This window comes from Perissodus microlepis, chromosome 5 (assembly GCF_051167445.1).
Source record: "Perissodus microlepis isolate ML-2025 ecotype Zambia chromosome 5, ASM5116744v1, whole genome shotgun sequence".
Taxonomy (NCBI): domain Eukaryota; kingdom Metazoa; phylum Chordata; class Actinopteri; order Cichliformes; family Cichlidae; genus Perissodus; species Perissodus microlepis.
Genome location: NC_140465.1, coordinates 22866293 through 22887626, shown reverse-complemented (window position 1 = coordinate 22887626; position 21334 = coordinate 22866293). Strand labels below are relative to the sequence as shown.

Below are 21334 nucleotides of genomic sequence, written 5' to 3'. Positions count from 1 at the left end.
GGTGTTCGTTATGGCCAAACTGTGGTTTGCACAGAAGTCCAATAACAAAACACCGCTCGGGTTCAGATCCGGGAGGCCGTTCCTCCCAATCACGCCCTTACAGGTCTCACTGTCATTGCCCACGTGAGCATTGAAGTCTCCCAGTAGGACAGGGGCGACCGTGGCACTGGGGGTTGGGAAGCGCATCTGTAACCGGAAGGTCGCCAGTTCGATCCCCGGAGACAGAGTCCAGCCCCTCTCCAGGAGACTGGTTCCAGAGCCGAGACCATGCGTTTAGGTGAGCCCGACTATATCTAGCCGGTACCTCTCAACCTCACGCACTAGCTCAGGCTCCCTCCCCACCAGAGAGATGACATTCCATGTCCCAATTGCCAGTCTTGTTAGCCGGGGATCGGTCCGCCAGGGCCTCCGCTCCTGGCCGCTGCCTGACTCACATTACACCCGACCCCTACGGTGCCTCCTGCGGGTGGTGGGCCTGCAGGAAGATGGGCCCATGGCCCTTTTTCGGGCTGTGCCTGGCCGGGCCCCATGGACTAAGGCCCGGCCACCAGACGCTCGCCCTCAGACACCCTTACCGGGCCTGGCTCCAGGGCGGGGCCCCGGAGCTTACCCATACTCTTACCCATACTCTCATGATGTAGTATGGGTAACTTCTGTGGATTTCCTTTGGTTTTTTTTTATATGTTTGAAGTCTCCTATCTTTAAGCTTGTTTTTATACTTAGATACAAAAAACAGAAGAAACTCCTTTACTGAGACATTCGACAGAAATAAATCTGGTTTATTTTTAAGGGGGTGTGCCATTTATCTCGGGCAGGGTGAACTGTTCCCTCGATGGTCTTTTCATAGGGGTCTTCTAATTGCCACAGTGGTATAAAATCAAGCTATAGCAGCCATGCTGTCTGCCTGTCACAAATGTGTGAAAAAATGAGTTCTCACCACTGTTATTGCGGTATTGTAATAGTTGCAATCACTGCAACAAGTAAGTTCATGCAATTTCTTTCCCCCTATTCCATCATCAACTTTAAGTGGTGTTATTGCAAAGTGGAGTCATTGAGGAACCACAGCAACACAACCACAACATGGCCGACCACATAGAGTTACTGAGTAAGGTTGGCAAGTGCTGGGTTTCTATGGCCAAGCAGTTCCTATATGTAGTAGGAGGCCCAGTACTTTTGACCATATAGTGTATGTGAAAAAGGTAAGATGTGGCATCTTAATCCATCACACTTTCATCCTTTGTGAGTTGCTACTGCAAAATAATTCTTGAGTCTTTTGTCTGTTTTGCTTTCACACCAGATTGCCATAGACTTACCCATACTCTCATGATGTAGTATGGGTAACTTCTGTGGATTTCCTTTGTTTTTTTTAATATGTTTGAAGTCTCCTATCTTTAAGCTTGTTTTTATACTTAGATACAAAAAACAGAAGAAACTCCTTTACTGAGACATTCGACAGAAATAAATCTGGTTTATTTTTAAGGGGGTGTGCCATTTATATTAATACCTTTTTTCCATTTTAGACTAACAGCTTTATATGTCCACAGGTCTTCAGCAGCAAGGTATATTTCGAGTTCCAGGATCCCAGGTCGAAGTCAATGATATTAAAAATGCATTTGAAAGAGGTTAGTCCCAGGTCACTTAGCCATCTACTCTTGATTGATTTTAAATTTCGTTTTGCCCACCTCAGAAACCGCAGTTACTCTCACAGGACTCTAAAGTGCAAATAAAGAGCCTGTGTGCCATATGTAACCCAGTAATGGACATGTAAACCATTTAATGCATAATACATGAGATCAGCATCCTAAATGAGCAAACATAACTGCACTCTTAATGCATACATTAACTTCCGAATTTGAAATGCATATTAAGAATCACTGCTATCTTACATGAAAGTGAGTGCAATGGATGAATACTGAGTAGACTGAAAGTATGCTACATCTACAGGAGAAGATCCACTGATGGATGATCAGACAGATCATGATATTAACTCTGTGGCGGGAGTTCTTAAGCTTTACTTCCGGGGGTTGGAAAACCCGCTGTTCCCTAAAGAGCGTTTCGTCGACCTCATATCCACTACCAGTGAGTAACATTCCAGGAAAACATGTGGAATATGTTTTATTTAGTGTAGCACTCTGTGATTGTTGTTGTTTATTACTTTTAGAGCTTGACTCTGGTGCAGAAAGAGCTCATCACCTTCAGCAGATAATCGTGACTCTTCCGCGGCCTGTGATCATCGTCATGAGATACCTGTTTGCATTTCTAAACCAGTAAGTCTCGTCAATACAAATTTTCCGGTGTGCAAAATTTAAATAATGATACTTACTGGTTCTGTTTTCCACAGTCTTTCCCAGTACAGCGATGAGAACATGATGGACCCCTACAATCTCGCTATTTGCTTTGGCCCCACGCTGATGCCCATACCAGATGACCAAGATCCTGTGGCCTGCCAAGCACATGTTAATGAGATCATTAAGACAATCATCATCCACCATGAGGTCATCTTTCCAACCCAGCGAGAACTGGAGGGACCTGTGTATGAGAAGTGCATGGCTGGAGGGGACGAATACTGGTATGTTCAAAGCTAGGTGTCCAAAATGTGCTGTGTTTTCTGAGCCATTAACAACTTGGCCTTGGAAAAATAGCGCCGTGTAACATTTTCCACTTCCTACCCTGGCTCTAAGCCATTTTGTACAAGGCTGTAGATTTTACACTCAATACTGAATTATCTTCTTAGACAGAAACCTAATAAAGGGTATTGGCTTTTTTCTCATAAACACAAGACTTCTTTTCTATAGCGACGCTAGCAACAAGTGTTGTTTATTTAAAGACTGTATGCACCAGCAATATGATTATTAAATAACATTAAAAATGCCTTTCTTAAATGATCCAACTGCTAGAATTAAAGAATGAAGAGTAGCTGTTCAGTTCCTTGTTAAAAGGATTTATCCTGATCAGTCATTTTATTGGATAATATGAATCTCACATTTGATTTAGTAGGTAGTTTGGATTTTGCTTTAATTTGGTGTATAAAGTGTATGTTTTAGAGGTTTCAAAAAAATACATGAAAAAATATGCATATAGAAAAACTAAAAATGCCAGGATCTTTTTTAGCTTTTCATTTGCATGAACAACATTTGCAATAAAAACTGACACTTTATTAGGCACAGTTTGCTAATACCGGGTTGGAGTCCCTCTTGCCTTCCGAGCTGTTTTATTATTCATGGCATAGCTTCATTAAGGTCCTGGAAGATTTTGGTCCAAGCTGACATGATAGCATCACGCAGTTGCTGCAGATCTGTTTGTTGCACATCCACGATGCGAATCTCCCATTCCGCTCCGTCTCAAAGACTATCAGATTAGGATCAGGTGACCGTGGAGGCCGTTTGACTACAGTGAATTCATTGTCATTTGCAACATAACAGTTTGAGATGATTTGAGCTTTGTGACATGGCATGTTATTGTCCCGAAAGCAACCATCAGAAGTACGCTGTGAAGGCTTAGGTACTTAGGTAGGCTGTGGCATCTAAATAATGCTTAGTTAGTCCTGAGTGTCCCAAGAAAATGTCCCCTACACCATTACACCACCAGCAGCCTTAACCGCTGACACAATGCTCTGATTCTGACCCTACCATCTGAATGTCACAAAAAGCATTGAACCTGTGCTGATTAAAAGATGCTGATTTGGTACTGACAGGCCCAGAGTATCGCAAGACCCATCCCTTATGCTATTACACCACCTGTTGATACAAGGCACAATGGACCAATGCTTTCATGTTCCTGGTGCCAAATTATGATGCTACTATCTGAATATAAAGGAAGAAAGACCAGGAAATATTTTTCCAGTCTTTTGTTGTCCAACTTTGGTAAGTCCACATGACTTGTAGACTTACTGACAGGAATGGCACTAGGTGTGCAATCACTGATATTTTTTTGCATACCTTGATTGTAACAAGTACTTATTTAGGATGCTGTTGCCTTCCTCAGCAGTTTCCGAAATGATAAGACCAGCTGATAAATCACCTAAATCATCTTTCTTTCATGTTTTGATGGTCGGTTTGAATGTCAGCAGGTTGTCTTGACTGTCTGCATGCCTATTTATCATGCTGTCACATGATAAACATAATATTGGTCTGGTAATTAAGGATTCCTTTGTTATAAAAGGTAATGATTAAAGAATAAGAGTGCGTAAATGGCTCTTATTTTTTTCATTTCCTTTTCTGCATCTCCTCTCTCCAGTGAAAGCCCCCACAGTGAACCAGGAGCTCTGGATGAGATTGACAATGGTACCGGGCCTAACACAAGTGATGAAGGTGAGTCAGCAAACACATCAATCCATTGTGAAGACAGCAGCTGGATGTTGAGAAGCTGACAGAGAAAATAATGAGATTTCCTCTGATCTTTTTTCATATGGCAGAATTGGAGCAAATCGAAGCCATAGCCAAATTTGACTACGTGGGCCGAAGTCCAAGAGAGCTGTCCTTTAAGAAGGGAGCCTCTCTGCTGCTCTACCTGCGAGCTTCTCAGGACTGGTGGGAAGGGCGACATAATGGTGTGGATGGGCTGATCCCACATCAATACATTGTGGTACAAGACATGTAAGTTAGATTTATTTAGGCTGTGAAGCCCATAAAAAGTAAAAAAAAAAAATGCTTGTCATTTGTGTTGCATTTTCAGAAAGCTTGGCCTTAATGAAAATCTTCCTAATGAAAGGATCACTATGAATAAAATGCTACACTTTCATTTTATTGCATTCTTATTGGAGCAACAGACACTCAGAGAGGGCAGACCTCAACTAAGGACATTAATCACTCTTATTTATTCCAAAATGTGTTGAGATCTTTATTTGGCTACAATCCATCTTTTCATGATTCAGATTCAAGTGGTAGTTATTCTATAATTCTGCTAACAGACAAAGGGTAACAAAAACATAACCTTTGTGGTCGAAGCAATTACCCTCTGATCCACAATTTGCTAAAGAGAGAGATTTTCTTCGAATGGACATTCACTCAGGTCACGTATTGAATGGAGGCCTTTAATTTCTTAATAACTTCTTTTCTGATAAATAGTAGGCAGGTAACAAAATTAAAGCTAAATTAGGAAGAGGAAAAGGACCAAAAGGACAGAGTAATTAGTGGTTAATGTTTCCCTTTAAAAGAATGGGCTTGGTAGGTACAATGCTGTGGTGTTTTTGTGCAGGGATGTGATTATTAAGGATTCTCATTTGATTTTCAACAACTATAATGAATGAAGTTGAAGACAGTGAAACTGCCTGAAACTGCACTTCCTATTGACTTCTAGACACTGACTCCAAGGAAATTACAACTCTGTTACGTCGGCTTTGGCTTCAGAATCAAGCACTTACAGTTCTAGCTTTAACAGATTGTATACTTTGTACAAAAACTCAATGAACAGTTGCTTTAAATGAAATGGGAATGTAGTTATCAATGATTCATTCATCAAGAAAAAAATCTTTAAAAAAATTTAACACAGAAATGAATTAACAGTTCAAACACTGCAGAACTCCTTATTTAGTTTATCTAGCAGACTACTGTTAATTATTTTCTATGTTAAACATGAATAAAAAAGCGTCATCGATATCCATCTGTATCAGGGACGACGCGTTCTCAGAGGGCATTCATCGGACTGACAGTGAGACCAGCAGTGGGCCGCACCACGATGACAGAACCTCATCAAGGAATGAGCGTCAGTCTCCTTGTGAACACACACCTGAGAACCGCTTTGGACCAGCATTAGGAAGGTAGTAACAGTTAGATATTTGGGATGGACTTGAGAGAGGAAGGACATTGAACATTTATCCAGAGCAAAGAAACTGAAACTATTCACGAATTAAATATCAATTTCATCGCTTTTTTTTAGGGTGCGAGTGCGATCAGATGGCGCTGCAGCTCCACGCCATAGGAACGGCGCTGACAGCCTGAGCCCCACCAGAGCTGCTGATCTACCCCCCAGGGTTATGCCTCGCCCCCAGAGTCCACACAAAATAGCTGTCAGCAGGGGTCTAACTGACAGTCCCGAGAAACGCCGTCTCACCACATTTGGCAGTGCTGGCTGCATCAGCCACCCTGATAGAAAGGTGTTTGTCGACAGCCACTCTCAAAGATCATCACCAAGCACCACCCGGCATGCAAGTTTAGGAGACCACAAGGCTCTTGAGACCGAGGCACTCGCTGAGGTGATTAAAATCCTTAAAAGCACATGCAGTTTTTATTAATATAGACTTTTCTTATTTTATTGTATAACAAACATGTACATATACAACTATCCTATATGTATGGCTTCTCTAAAAAGGGAGCTTCCTTTTATAGCTTATAGAAAAATCATAACTGTATCGAGGCAAAATTAAGGAGGAAAAAAATCTCAATTCTCGCTACCATTCCTAAATATTATGTGCATCATTAGCTCTTTGATGGGTACCAAAACATTACACAGTTGGCAAATAAAATTTTGGTTTTAGTTTTTCCACCATCACATAAAAAGGCTTGAGCTCTGAGGAATAAAACAAATTTCTTTTGCCTCAACAATAGATTTAGCTACTCTCTGCTTGGTTGCTTGACATCAGTGTCTTTTGTTTTTTCCTCTACTTATGCTTCTCAGGATATAGAGAAAACAATGAATACAGCCCTGCATGAGTTGCGTGAGTTGGAGAGGCAGAATGTAGCCAAGCACGCGCCTGACGTTGTGCTCGACACATTGGAGCCGCTTAAGCACCCTGGTGGAGCGCAGGAGGTGTCTGCCAGCCCTCTCCATACCATGGTGATCAGGGATCCAGATGCAGCCCAACGACGCAGCAGTAGTAGCTCCTCATCTGAGACTATGACCACTTTTAAGCCCGCTCTGTCAGTCCGTAGACCAAGTGCTCCTTTAAGGCCCCCGCCTGTCAGACCTGTTCGACCGGCTCCTGTGATTGGACAGGGCCAGGGACCTCACCGCTCCAGCAGCTCCAGTTCGTCTGGTTTGGGCAGCCCGAGCATTACTCCCACTGACAGGGTCTTCCCCAAAGCACCATCTCCATCACCATCCACCTCCTCTTCTTCCTCGGACAAACAAGGTAACATGTAGCTCCAGTCAGACAAGTGGTTGAAGAATGCTGTGGATACAGAGTGATTCAGATTATCATCATGTCCCTTCCCCTTTTTTTGGACGGCAAAACAAACATTGACACCCGATGAATATTTACCACTAATCTTGTGTAGTGTAGGATAGGTGCTTGTTTCTGCCCACAACATCCACTCTGTTTCCACGTGTGTTGGGAACAAGTCAATGTACTGTACTGCAGTGATATGTTACGCAAAAATAGGATTTAAATCTATGAGAATTATTTTATAGTAATGCTGTCATGCTGAATAGCCATGCTGGGTAAAGGGATGCACTGGAAAATGCTTCTGTTTACTGAAACACAACAGTGAAGTATCTCAATGAAATGTTATTAGGTTACAAAGATGCCATGAGCGTGTTCTTTGTGAGTGGTTTCCTGCTCCATTATAAAGGGAATACTTAAGGGAATATTTCACCACTAATCATGTAGACATCTAGTCTGTGGTGGTTCATAATATTCCTTTTATATACCATTTATATTGAAAGAAGTTGTCTCAGCAAACCTGTCCCACAGCGTCACAGCATAAGCAGACAGACAGACAACATGGCTGGATGGGGAAAACACAGTGGACCTGTCTCAAACTGCAGTTCTTCTAGTGACCACTAGATGCTGGCTCCAAGGAAATTGCAGCTGTGTAATGTTATCATGGGCTTCAGCCCCAAGCCGTTAAAAGATTCTATACAAAACCTCTATGCACGGTGGCTTTAAATGAAATCCTCCAAATGTTACCTTGAAATGTAAGGAGCTGGGTAAAGCTAAGAAAAAAGTGTTGGTGAAACTCCTGGCAGCAGACTGATTGGCAACTAAAGCACAAATGGGCCTAATTGGCACCAGTTTGCCAGCTTGTGCTGCTGCTTCAGTCTGGCAAGTTTACGGCCACTGCGATGGTAGTCTCATTGTCCAATAGCCTGTGTCAGGCAAAGTTGTGTCAGGCGGCAGCAGAGCAGCTCCTCTTCTCCCTCCATTTGTTACATTTCCTCAGCAGTGGACCAGGACTGTTATATACCCACTGTGATTCTAATATTTGATAGTGTCCACTCCGTGTCAGGACTGGGAATCTGTTTCTAAAGTTACTTCTTAATTCTTATATATCAAAAGAAAAGTAAGTGATTTCCTTAGCCAAAACTACTTTCTCTTTTTTCTTCATCTGTTAATGTCAGAATGGGCCAGAGAGTAGCAAAATAACCTGAAGTACAGTGATACAAATAATACCGAAAGTTGTTGTGACCATTATAGATATGCTGTGCCTATAATTAAAACAATGAAATAAAGACAAACATAAAAAAAGAGCTTATATTATTGTCAACTCTCTATATTAAAGGATTAGCTGTGTTACCTCAACAGACTCTCGTACACTTCAAATGACTAATGCACTTATACAAAAAACACTACAGGGAACTGTGCTGCATTTGTAAGTTTTGTGTCTTCATTTTGATGAACTTGTACTAGAAACATGATATAGCACATCATCATTGAAGCTTGTCAAGCCTCGTCTAGATTACACATGGTCACTGCAGGCTGTGCGTACGTTTAGCCAAACTTGTTTACTGTTGGTGATATTTGTGGTCCGTCTTATGAGGATGATCAGTATATCTTTAATGTGTAATAGGTACATCGGAATGAATATATACATATTGTTAAAGGACGCTTGTAAAAGTAACATTGTATGATAGAAACAGGATATATTATCATCTCTAGTGTGTAGATTTTTGTAATTCTTACCCTTGCACAGAAATTGGTAAAACAATAAATCAATGAAACCTCCCAGAAATGTCTTTAATGTCTCTGTGGTGATTTTGAGTTAAAAACAAAACAATGTAGATGATCGATATTGAACAGTAGCTGTGCTGCAAATGCACCTCACAAAATGTAAGTAATGCAGTGACTTTACTTCTTTGTCAGAAATGAAAATCAACATAATGTATAATCACTTTGACTTAAATGCATGTACAGTGGAAATGCTGTAACTATAGTTGTGTTGCAGGGCCATCTACTGGCTGGCATGGATTATAGTGCCATCCTGAAAGGCTATATAATCACTGAAAGAAAACATTTGAAACTGCAAACATACATGAAAGGCATAATGCAACATGCGCTGACAGTCAGTTAGTGTCAAATGTATTTTCTTTCTTTTTATTTTATCTTCAGTCATTTGATAGTCAGATCCACAGGGTCAAATCCCTGCCATGATATCTCAGTATGTTTTTGTTTTTTTAATTTTATATAATGAATGTTCCTTTTTGCACTAGCGACAGTCTTCTAACTGGATTAATGTCTCATAACTATAACATACTAGTAATGGTTCACAGTTAATGTTCAAGAAGCCATTCAATGACCACATTTGTCCTGTGGATGGAGACATTGTGCTTCTTGGGTCCTTGAAAGGAGACTGAAATGCTCTGCCGAAGTGAAAAGGTTCAAAGAGTCTCCTTTTATTGATATGCACGTGTACTCGGAGGCCAGCCCAGTACATGGAAGTCATCTTCACTGCGGGAAACACACAACTTATTTTCATCCAAAGAGTTGTGAGACAAATTTGTAAATAATGCAAAGAGGTGACAACCATAAAAAAGTGAAAAAAAAAACAAAAAAGAAGTAAGCATACTAGCTTTCCACCTTTTCAAAAGCAAAAACTCTCTTTTTCCCCATATCCTGATCAAGATGAGTCTGTTTTGCTTCTTCCATAACCAGCACTCAGTGTCAAGTTTAATTCACTTTGGTGTGTTTATTGAGATTAAAAGTGGGAATATAATCAGATTGTGGCCTTAACTGAGGCCTGAATGCCTGCCAAGAGCGAATGAACAACCTGTAGACTAACACCCAGCTTTCCAGCTATGGGTTCTTATTTCAAAAGGCCTTTTCATTGATGTTGTTATATGATTAGTAAGGCCACCAGAGTCGAACCAAGCACAAAGTAAAGTATTTCCTGGCAATACAGTATTCCAATGTTAGAACACATTTTTAGTTCGAAGGTGTTTTTAATTTTCAATATTAAATAAACATTTCTGTTTTTGCTCTCAGTTATAGTAACCTTTTGTTAGAGCTCCATAAAAAGTTTGTGTTAATGTCATGGTCCTGGGCCATGTTGGCCCAGTATTCTTAGTTTTCGTGTGTTTTGTATTTTGTTCTTTATTTATGCCGTGGTTCCTAGGTTGTTCTGTTAAGATGTTCCTTATCTGATTACCCCCTTTGTGCCCCTCTGTGTATCTGTGAGCCCTCGTTTCCCCTCCTTGTGTTTTATTCCATGTTTTCCCCAGCCCGTTATGTCTGTGTTCTCCCCGTGCTGTCTCTCCTCCTGTCTGAACCTCTGTGTACTTCCTGTTTTACTTTGACAGTCTCTCGTCAGTATGCGTCATGTTGTGTTCGCTCCTGCCCTGTCTCATTACGATTACCTGTGTCAGCTGTGTTCCCCGTGTGTCCCACTTCCCTCGTTAACCCTCAGTGTATTTATGTCCGCGTCTCCCTCAGTTCAGTGTCGCGTCCTCCCTCATGACTATGTGCCCCTCCGTGTGTTTCCTCGTGAGTCAGTTCCTTTATGACTTCCCAGTTTAGTTTCATATTATTTTGTATCGCCTTAACTTCCGTCAGCAATAAAACTGTGTTTTGAGTTCATTCCTGCCTCCGTGAGCTTGCGTTTGGGTCCTCATCCTGATGGCACACAGCCTAATCATGACAGTTAAGTAATGTTTTGTATAGGTATATTCTGCCTGCATAAGATTATTCTCTAAAAGATGCTCAGCCTTTCATTCCTTGCACTTACAAGGAAAGGAAGCATAATGTTACACAGTGCATTTCTGAGGTAAGTGATTTATTTTAAAATTTGATTTCGCTTCATTAGACTGCTCAATTTTACTAAGTTTTTCAAGTATGGTCAATTAAAACTATGCAGGAGTTTAATAATGAACAATTGGAAGCAAAAGTAAAAAATAAGGAGTCGTCTGTAGCAGATTTTCAGCTTACTACACCACTTATTACCTCACAGCCACTTAAAGCTGTCTTGAGACCCCTTGCATGACACCTCCGCTGTCCTTAATGAGATAAAGTAAGTCTTTTGTACAAAACAAGCATGATTTCTGGAAATATTTATCCATGTAACTTGTGAACACTGGTATTTTGAGTAGTTATTGATAACTGAGAATTATTTCCTTCCATTTTCGTGAGGTAATGTTTCTTTGACCCCAGAAGGAATCTCAGTTGCTGTTTACTTAAGTTAATCTGACACTTCATTCATTATGGCGATCCAATTTGGAGTTAAAAAATATTTCTATCCAAAGTCAATAAGCAGCTGTAAGGCACCAGACTTGTAAGGTGCACATATCTTGCTTAAAGTCTTTGTTTTCAAGAAATAAAACAATAACTGATTGACTATATAAAGCAAGAGTGTTAGAAGTCGATTGTTTTTATAGTAGTTCCTACGGTAGAAGTTTTGTGGGCTACCAAGAGAAAAATATGGACTGTGTGTAAGTAATTGGTTAAATATGACATAAATAGCGAAAATAAAGTGTTTGCTGATCATATTGTGCAAATCTTAATTTCATCATGGATCCCTTTTTATTGGTAATAAAATAAAATTAATAAAAACTTTACAATGTGGAGGTATTTTCTTATTCAGTGAGTATTCCAAGGTAACAACACTGAAAACAGCTATATTAAATTTACAATCTAATGCATATAGCAAACTTTAATTAAAAGGTGCTTCAGCATGAAGCAGATTGTAACCTAGTTAAATATTTCCTACACTTTCCATCCCTGGAAACATCTGAGATAAAAGTAAAAAAAAATATTTTCTGTGCAGAAAGGAAGTAAATGTTGCAAAGTTATTAATGTATCAGGACACTAAAGAAAATCTTTTATCTTTCCCTTATTGAGTCAGTGCTTTCATCTTCTATGGCTTTCTTAACCTTAAAAAACTGGAACACACTGGATATAACTGTAAAGGTATGCTTTAAGATGTCTTGGGCCACACTTTATCAGCTTTAGCAAGTATATGACGTGATGGTCCTTTAAAGGACACAAATCATTTTGGACCTTCAGCATCCTTTACATATTAAGTTCCAGTTCCTTTCTTTAAACACGTTTTGAATAATTTCCCTCATGGTTCATGGTGATAGTGTAGCACATTTGCTTTTGTACATCACATTGTATAATATATATATTTTGTTGGACCACTCTCTGCAAAGCAAACTGCCCCTAGGGCAGTAAAGCTTTATTCTTCTCTACGCACCTCTAAATGTAAGAAGGAAACTTTGAAAATGGAAACACACACACACACACACACACACACACACACACACACACACACACACACACACACACACACACACCCCTGAAAATGTGTAGTGATGTTACTTTTTTGTTCTCTTCCATGGGAGAGCAGTGCAAATACCAGTGTCATATGATAAAATCCACATCTCTATTTGATCAGTGCATTTTTAACAAGTGACAGGGGAAATGTTTTTTATTCATACACGTGGGTGGAAACTGAAGGAAATAATGAAGGTAGCTTCGAAACTAAATCGCCAGAAAAGACTTTGTTTTCCGTGTGTCCTGCAATGTCACACATCTGACTAGAGTAAAGAGAACAGCAGCACATACTAAATAAAACAGACAGCTCTTTAACTTTTAATTGCATGAATTGTTACATTAACTGTACCAGTCTCTCATGACAGGTTCACACTTTCCAACTTCCACACCAATAAAATTTCCTTAGTCTATAGTTTAAACTAAATTAAATTAATGGCTGACTACAGACAAACCAGGCAACCATATAATTTACCTCATAATTTAACCAATCATCCATCAGCTGCTGTATTCACTCTGTTTCATCTACCTTAAAATTAGCAATAGAAGTAGAAATGCTTGCAAAGGAATGTCTTGTATTCAAAATAAACTTTACTAACAGAAGCTGCACTACGGTCAGAGACTAAAGTGCTAATAATGCTCCTATAATAGTAATCAGGAAACTAGTATAATTTGAGGATGATGCATCTGAAGGGTTGTGGAATTATCAACATTCATTGAAAGAATAAAAAACATTTTTCTTCATACAAAGTGGCAAAAAATGTTTGTGTTATTGTGTGTAATTTTAATGGGAGGCATGAAATACAGTAAAACGAATACAGAAAAAAGTACAACGATGCAAATACTTTTTCCTCTTGAGACCCCTGTAACCCAAAAGAGCACGACAGCATTTTCCAACTTGGAGGGAGAGTTGATAAATGCTGGATGCCCACTATATATACATATATTTCTGTATCTTTGTACTCTGCGTGTCCACTTTCTGCAGTATATGGATGTATACTGTATTTCCTCTTTGATTTTTGATCTTTTCAAACAACTAAAACCCTTTATATGCCATCCACTTTTGTTTTTATGGATTGGAATTAGTCAAGAAGACTCTGGAGAGTGGGAAGTGATCTAAAGCTGTTATAGCAGTGAGAAGACAGTTAATTACAATGACGCACAGGTCCCTAACAGATTTTTTCCATGTTCTTTGGATGATTTTTTTTATTAAATTCTGAACTTAAACTTAGACAAAACTAAAAAAAAACAAAAACAAAATAACTTTATACACAGATTTTTTTTTTTTTCCAGAGTAAGTCATCATATTGTTGATGTTGTTACCCTGAGTAGAATAACGTTTGGCACAAAGGCAATACTATAAAGAAAAAACAACCTTCTAAAGCTCAATAATTACACTGTTAAGGAAATGACATTTTCATGTTTTACAGCAGCGGTCCCCAACCTTTTTTGCGCCACGGACCGGTTTATGCCCGACAATATTTTCATGGACCGGCCTTTAAGGTGTCGCGGATAAATACAACAAAATAAAACTAGTACCGGTACCGAAAAAAATAAAATTTATTCATAACACACGTGAAAAGACCAAGGAAAACCGAGTAAATGATAAAAACAATAACAAAATAACGCTGAAAACCGATAAAAACCCTGAAAACTATACATTTCACACCTGAGCCTCAACTCTCGCGGCCCGGTACCAAACGACTCACGGACCGGTACCGGTCCGAGGCCCGGGGGTTGGGGACCGCTGATTTACAGAGTTATATACTAGACTTTGCTGTGCAGTATGTCTCTATAGTGCGGGTTGCCTAGAAACCTCATTGTGATGAGATCACTGTTATATGGTTAAAACAAAAAAAAATGTCCAAGCATGTACAATAATTGCATATGATTAAATATATATTATAAGATGTATGTAATCTTTTAATTAGTGCATTGAAGCCTTAACCTACATTACATGCTGGGCTATAGTCAGAGTCTTCAGTAGAGGACTTTAGAATTAGAAGCTTTGCATCCTTAATTATGGCTTCAGTTATGTTTTGTTAAGACAATTATTAGAGTGAGGTTACGGCAGAGGATTACCACAATTCAAGTTTTTTAAAGGTCAGCACAAGCTTTACAAAATGATAAACAGTAGTATTGCACTGTTGTTGCACACCAATATAATACTTTCATTACTGACAGAAAAAAAGAAGGAATCGACATTTTATGCACTGCCCATTTAATTTTATATGTACCAGTATTTTCTCTCACTTTAAAAGACATTTGCATTTATAAATTAGCCATAATTTTCAGCATATACATTTTCCAGAGGGATATGGGGATAAAGCAGCAGACCAGAAGCTACTACCTCAGCGTTCCAGTTCGTTTATCTGCTTTACAAGTTATTCCCTAACGCTATAATTGACTGTAGAAGTAGGGAATAGGTATAGATCTTTGGGATTACTAGAAAAGGTAAAGCTTTTTGAGGTTAGATGTGTGCGTAAGCGGTGCTTTGACTTCAAATTAGCTAGCGCAAAATAGAACATTTTGTGAAAGCAAAATCTACTGTTCAGACTAATTGGAGAAGAACTGTCTTTTGAGCATTGAGCATTAAGACTTGTGTACACAGCTCTGGGCGAAAGGCACTTCACTGTGAATAGAAAAGGGCTAACAGGATGTCATGGCTCTCAAATTATGTTCATTTTAATTTAACGGGAAAAAATCAAGAAAGTAAGATGGGTTTATATATATGTGCATGCCTATTCTTTAACACTGTTACTAAACCACTGATAAATATCTACAATATCTACAGAGCACAGGAATGCAACAATCTGTGACTGCTGACTAGCCGGGTAAAACTGTGCCAATACAACTGGAAATCAAATGTGAACAGCATGAGTCTTACTACACTGCCTTTGTCTCCTCTTCCCCCTCTGGTGTGAGAGATATCTGTTTTCAATCAGTGGGACATGGTGGAGTGAGTAACCCTCTGGCATCTGCTCCCTGGCTCTGCTATATTTTACTTCAATAAGTTAAAGATGCTGAGGTAACTGTCAGGAGATATATATGAGCCTGATAAAAAAAAAAATCCAATGGGAACTCTGTCCAATGAGGAAGATGAAGAAACACTCAGATAATACCTGCTGACTGGAGGCAGACATCAATGTGCCAAAACACTTGTGCCAGGTCACAGCGATTAATTTCTCATTCAGTGAGAATCAAGATCTATCACTGGAACTAATATGCTTACGGAAAAATGCAGGTTTTCTGTTTCCTGGAGCTGGGAGGAATGGACCTGGATATAAAGAGAAAATTCTCCTCTCAAACTAAAATTAAACCTTTTTTTCAATCTTTTTTTCCAGCTTAACATGCCTTGGGCTTAAGAAATGATGATTTCATGATGTAGAGGACACAGCAGGTTATTCTGGCCAATAGTTCATATTTTCCATGAGTCCAAACATTTACTAGTTCTTAATTTTTAAATCTGCACAAATCACTCTCTGTGACAAACCTAGAGATGAGGATCACCTCTGTTGTTTCTTTAAACTTTAAGTAGTATTTATGGGTCCATCAGAGGATTTTTAATTTTTTACCAATTTTAATTAAGGACTTTATTTACAGAGTCCCTCTGTGAATCGCCAACTTTCTCTGGTGTTTATCCCAGGGGCTCTGTTGTTGGCAGGACCTCCCAAGGCAAGTTGTTCCTGGGTGAGGACCCTGATGAAGACTGAATCAGACGACTCCTATGAAAAAGAGAAAAAATGATCAGCCCCACCCTGGAGGCAGCCAGAGCAGGTAGCGCTCTGATGGAAGGAGGGTGCCTGAGCTTTGTGTGTGGTTGAGAAATACAAGCTAGATATAGTTAGGTTCACCTCAACACACAACTTAGACTCTGGAACCAGTGTTGTAGAGAGAGGCTGGACTCTGTTCTAGTCTGGAGTTGACCTCAGTGAGATGGCAGCAGGAAGGGGTGCGTATTCGTGGGATACCACAGCACAGGGTTTTGTTTTGTTTTTTTTGTTTTTACCATTGGACAAACGAGTGCTTCCCTAGGCCTTTGGGTCAGAGAATGGGTCCTGATTCTCATTTGCATTTATGCACCAAACGCCAGTTCAGAGTACCTAGCCTTCTTGGAGTCTGTAGGTGGTATGCTTGAGAGTGCTGGAGAGGAGAGAGGAAAATGGTAGCTTGACAGATGGATTGGGGCTGCATCTGCAGTGACACGGATGTCACAGATGACACCAGACATTGTGGTGAAGAGAAAGCTGAGTGTTAAAGCAAAGCTATTGATTTGCTGGTTGCTTTAGGTCTCTACGCTCACCAATGGTCACGAACTATGGGTAGTAAAGGAAAGAATGAGATTGTGGATGCAAACACTGGAAGTTAGTTATGGCTGGCTTTTGACTTCGAGATTGAGGAGTTCAGTCAAGTGAGAGGGGTTTCAGGATACAGACACTACTCCTCCAGATTAAAAGGAGCTAGATGAGGTGGTTTGGACATCTGATGCTACCAGGTATATCCTACCAGGAAGAGGTCACGGGATAAGACCCAAATAATGCTGGAAAAATTACATCTCTTGGCCGACTTGGGAACACCCTATTGTTGTCCCAGATGAGCTGAAAGAGGTACTGAGCTGTGGCCCAGACAAGTGGAAGAAACTGCATGGATGGATGGATGGAAAAGTAATAAACAAGCCCCAAATTACCATGACACTCATGCCTATGATGTGTGTATGTAAACTTTTGAACGCAACTGAAAATGTGAATAACAGTTTTTTGATTTTCTTTCAGGAGTAAGATAAGACATTTTAACACTCATTGTTATTGCAAAACAGTTACACTCCCCATTCATTTTTACCTCTTTCTAAGCCGAGTGTCTTTTAAGGTGTTACTTCCTTCCTGAACTATTGTAGCCAAGAATAGAAGTCAGTCTTCAGTTAAACATGCATGCAAATAGTTTCACTGTTAGCATGTTTTGAAATAGTTTCAAACTATGATTACCTCACAGTTTGGGAACTCACTTACCTCCATCTGTTGAACATTTAACTTGAATTCCTGTCCTTCAAGTATACAGTTTAGTGAGTTTAAAATGTCAATGACCAGAAGTAGCAGTCTGCGATTTGATATGGATAGTTCTCCAATTCTCACGAGTAGCTTGAAGCCTTGTTACTACATACACTGATGAGAGCCTCCCCAGTGTCAATTTCATGGATATCATCTGTCTCTGTTTACTATGAGATGCAGATGTAGAATATCTTTCCCATATTTGAAGTGCAATGCGTTACATGTGAAAAAAGTTGCAGGACATTGTTTGTTTCCTGTGGAAAACAAGTAGGCAGCCACAGTGGACCGGGGCATCAGACTGCAAGAGTCTCATGGGTAAAGAAGTGCATAAGGATGAAATACTCAGAGTGTTTAGACATCCGCATGCACCACCCCAGTGTGCTCTGGATTCCTGACCTCGCCTAAGGGTATTGAAAGAGCACAATATAATAAAATAAGTGTTTGTGACATTGAACTTCTCAGAGTCACAGGCAGTTGTTTTTTTCTTTCAATTAATCTTATTTTACAAAATAATGTATAATGTGGGAAATTGAAATTTACAGTTCTAACAAGTACATTCACACAAGGGAAAACAATAAACAACAGCATGAACAACATTGCTGCGACCATGTTTAATGTACTTAGTTTTTCTGCCTTTGAAAGGGTCGCTTTGAAGATAGGGACCAGGTCTGCAACCACTCACAGTCAGTTTCTGTCTTTGTTGGCTTTTGTGATAAAATGGCAATAAGATTATAATATTAAAAATAATACGAGTCAGTCTGCCATTAGTTTAAAACTGAATGGTGTCAAGTTGGCAAAACAATGACATGGTTTCTTTAAATGTAACTGCAAAGGCACTCAGGCATTCAGCAACCTTCCTGTGATATAGGAATATAACTAGAAGACATCCAATTGTCAACTAGTTGTATTGAGTCCCACATTGCAAAGAGACACATGGCAGATTACTTGCACTCACTGCAATTTAATTGCAAAGGGTTGGCAATCTGTCTGAATTGACAAATTAGATTGCAATTAGCTTCAAACATTCGCCAATCTGTCTGACAGTTTTTGTAGTCAGTCCAAGCCAGAAAGTCTGTATGGAAACAGGTTCCTGGATACAGTGGGATCTCCAAACAATCAACCACTTTTGATCACCTTGTGAGTATAATAGGTTACCTGGAGATTAAGGGTATTGCACGATGAACATTTGGGCAACCAGATGGTTGCCAAAACTACCTGTAATCACTGGCTGAATGCAAAAAAGCAAACCAGCAAAAACAAAACCAACAAAAACCTCAATTCAGTCACAGGAAAACCACCCATTTTTTCTTGTCTTCTTTTTTATCATCAGATTATTGGTTGACAATGTTATGTTGGGGTCAACAACATCCTCAAGGGATGAATCCTCATATTTAAATGGCTGTTATATTAGGGTAAATCTTATGGAGTTGTGATACTTTGAACTGCAAATTGTACCACCATGAAGTAAACAATTCAATTGGTCATCTATGACTAAGTATCTGCACACGCAATAGCATTTTCATGAGCCTCAGCAGGACTTAATATAATATAAATAATCTAATAAAATTATGCTAACTAGACTTGTTTTCATTAACAACATATCTGCTAAGTACCACAGTTTTAGAATATACACTCCAAGAACCTTAACATTATTTCTTTAAGAATAAACTGACATGTTAAGCAATAATTATTCAAAAACTTTAGTCCTTATGTAAGTTTGGATAAAGAACAGTAGCCAAGCTTCTGAAAAGTTGACAGTACACTGTTATAATTCTATTTTTTTATTAACCATATAAAAAGAAAAGAATTTGCTGTAATGCTGATCCAAATTCTTTGTTGTCTGCTGCATTAAATCAAGTGTAGCAGGTGAGAGCCTTTTGCTCTTATATAGCTTTTTTAAAATGAGCATAAAGTAATGTCTTCAGAGGAGTAAAAAGCCATTTACCTTTTTTTCACGCTTCTGTGATCATGGTGAGAAATACTGAATACGCTGGACTCTGTTAAGCTGGTCAAATGGAAATGTGGTTCAAGAGGATACCCATGCATTTCACAGGAATAATGAGATCTGAGGCATCAAAGCTGAATAACTTACAATGGTAATCCTTGTAAATCATTTGCCCGTAATCAATTTGTAAATATTTAAAATCTGTGAATGCATAAATGTTACATAATTTTCTATATTTCTCTGTTTCTCCAAACACATCCAATTATGTAAACAGTGGCTTCAGCAGAATACAGGATGATGTAATTTGAATAAACCTAACTAAAGTTCCATTTATGTTGTTCAGTGCTGATCTGTAAGAGCAATTTTAAAACATTATAGTTAAAGGTTTGTGTAGAATATATATAGCATTGTTTAACTTTTAAAAATGAACCGCTTGATGCTGAGCCAAATGCTGCAGAAGAGAACTGTTAATTAATCAACTTAAAAATGAAATGTTCTCCTATTTCGGATGAAAAAAAAAAGTAAATATGTATTGAGACAAGGCTTGCCATATTTAGATGTTTCCTTGCAGTGTGGCAGTGATTAGCTAAAGGGCTTTGGAGAGCTGTTTAGTATCCATATTTATGTGCTTAGAACAAAAGACAAAGAACTGGAAAAACTGATTATATTTGTTTGGTTTATGAAATAACCAATAGTGTGCTGGGGAGAGTCTCAGTGAAATACATCATATCAGCACTAAAAATATCTTGCAAGTTGCTTTTTGGTGAAAGGTTGCATATTAACTGAGGGAAGTTACATAAATCAAAGAAGGTTTTTGCTTTGATCTAATTCACAAAGTTCAGGCAAGGTGTCTGATCAAAACACTATATGAAAACGTTGAGGAATCATTTCTATTTGCATGTTCTGTGTATACGAATGATGTAGTGTAAACAACTGGCCAAAAGTTCAGTTAAATGTCTAAGATATTGCAAACGCATGATGAAATCTGTTTCAACTACTTTTTACAAATGTGTGCAATTTAACTAATTTGACATGCCACATTCATGTGCATGCATTTGTGACAGTCACAAATATATACTGTAAAAACATCAAAACACCAAAAAATGCATTATAAAAAAACAAGATGACTTGAGAAAAAACATGTATTATTCTTATGCTATTTCATAATTCATAATGACACTTTTTACACGTGTATTTATTAATGTCATTGTGTAGTCTCAACAAAGCAGTTGGTGAGTGAATATAAGGGTTCGTACATATATTCAGACTGACATGGCAGGATTTACATACCCTGCCTACCAGCAGCTCCATCTCACATCTCACCCATTTTTCAATCTAATAACTAAGATTTGGATGGTAGGGTCAGAATTTGCATGAAACATGAATGTTTACATTCAGGATAACATACCATGTCACAAAGCTCCAGCCATCTTAAAATGGTTTCTTGAACATGACAATGAGTTTATTGCACTCAAATGGTCTCCACCGTTACCAGATCTCAGTCAAAGAGAGAAGCTCTGTGGTGTGGTGGGACTGAATGATGTCGTCTAAAGAGTCGACGGGACAAAACTTGGCTGTCCATCTGCATCTAAAGGACAAAGGCCACTCTTTTGAGGACACCAATGTTAACATCTTGGACAGAGAAGACAGATGGTTTAAAAGATGAGTGAAAGAAGCCATCTGTGTCCACTGTGAACGACCATCTTTGAACAGAGGGGGTGGCTTACGACACCAACTGTCTGTCATCTATAATCCAGTTTTGAGATCCATTCTCAGACGCCTTAATGCCCACTCACACCCTGGGCCATCTGACCTCAGTAAATCACATGATAGGGTGATGAGCTCACCTGAAACCTTGGCTGAATGTGACCCACACCCATTTTCACACCTTGGCTCGTGTGATTAGGTAGAGGATCAATATGGGGT

At 39.1% G+C, this 21334-nt stretch overlaps 1 protein-coding gene across 2 annotated transcripts in view; it reads left to right on the top strand.

Moving 5' to 3' along the window:
• LOC146387335 (SLIT-ROBO Rho GTPase-activating protein 3-like) overlaps positions 1–10729 on the top strand; it is a 39403-nt gene extending 28674 nt beyond the window's left edge. For both annotated transcript variants that reach the window (XM_084928870.1, XM_084928872.1), the window contains exons 14-22: positions 1545–1622; positions 1945–2079; positions 2162–2267; positions 2342–2569; positions 4237–4310; positions 4415–4595; positions 5612–5758; positions 5878–6193; positions 6616–10729. In XM_084928870.1, coding sequence (XP_084784996.1) covers positions 1545–1622; positions 1945–2079; positions 2162–2267; positions 2342–2569; positions 4237–4310; positions 4415–4595; positions 5612–5758; positions 5878–6193; positions 6616–7080 — 1730 coding nt within the window. In that variant the 3' untranslated portion in view covers positions 7081–10729. The remainder of the gene's footprint in view (positions 1–1544; positions 1623–1944; positions 2080–2161; positions 2268–2341; positions 2570–4236; positions 4311–4414; positions 4596–5611; positions 5759–5877; positions 6194–6615) is intronic.
• The last annotated feature ends 10605 nt before the right edge of the window (positions 10730–21334 follow it).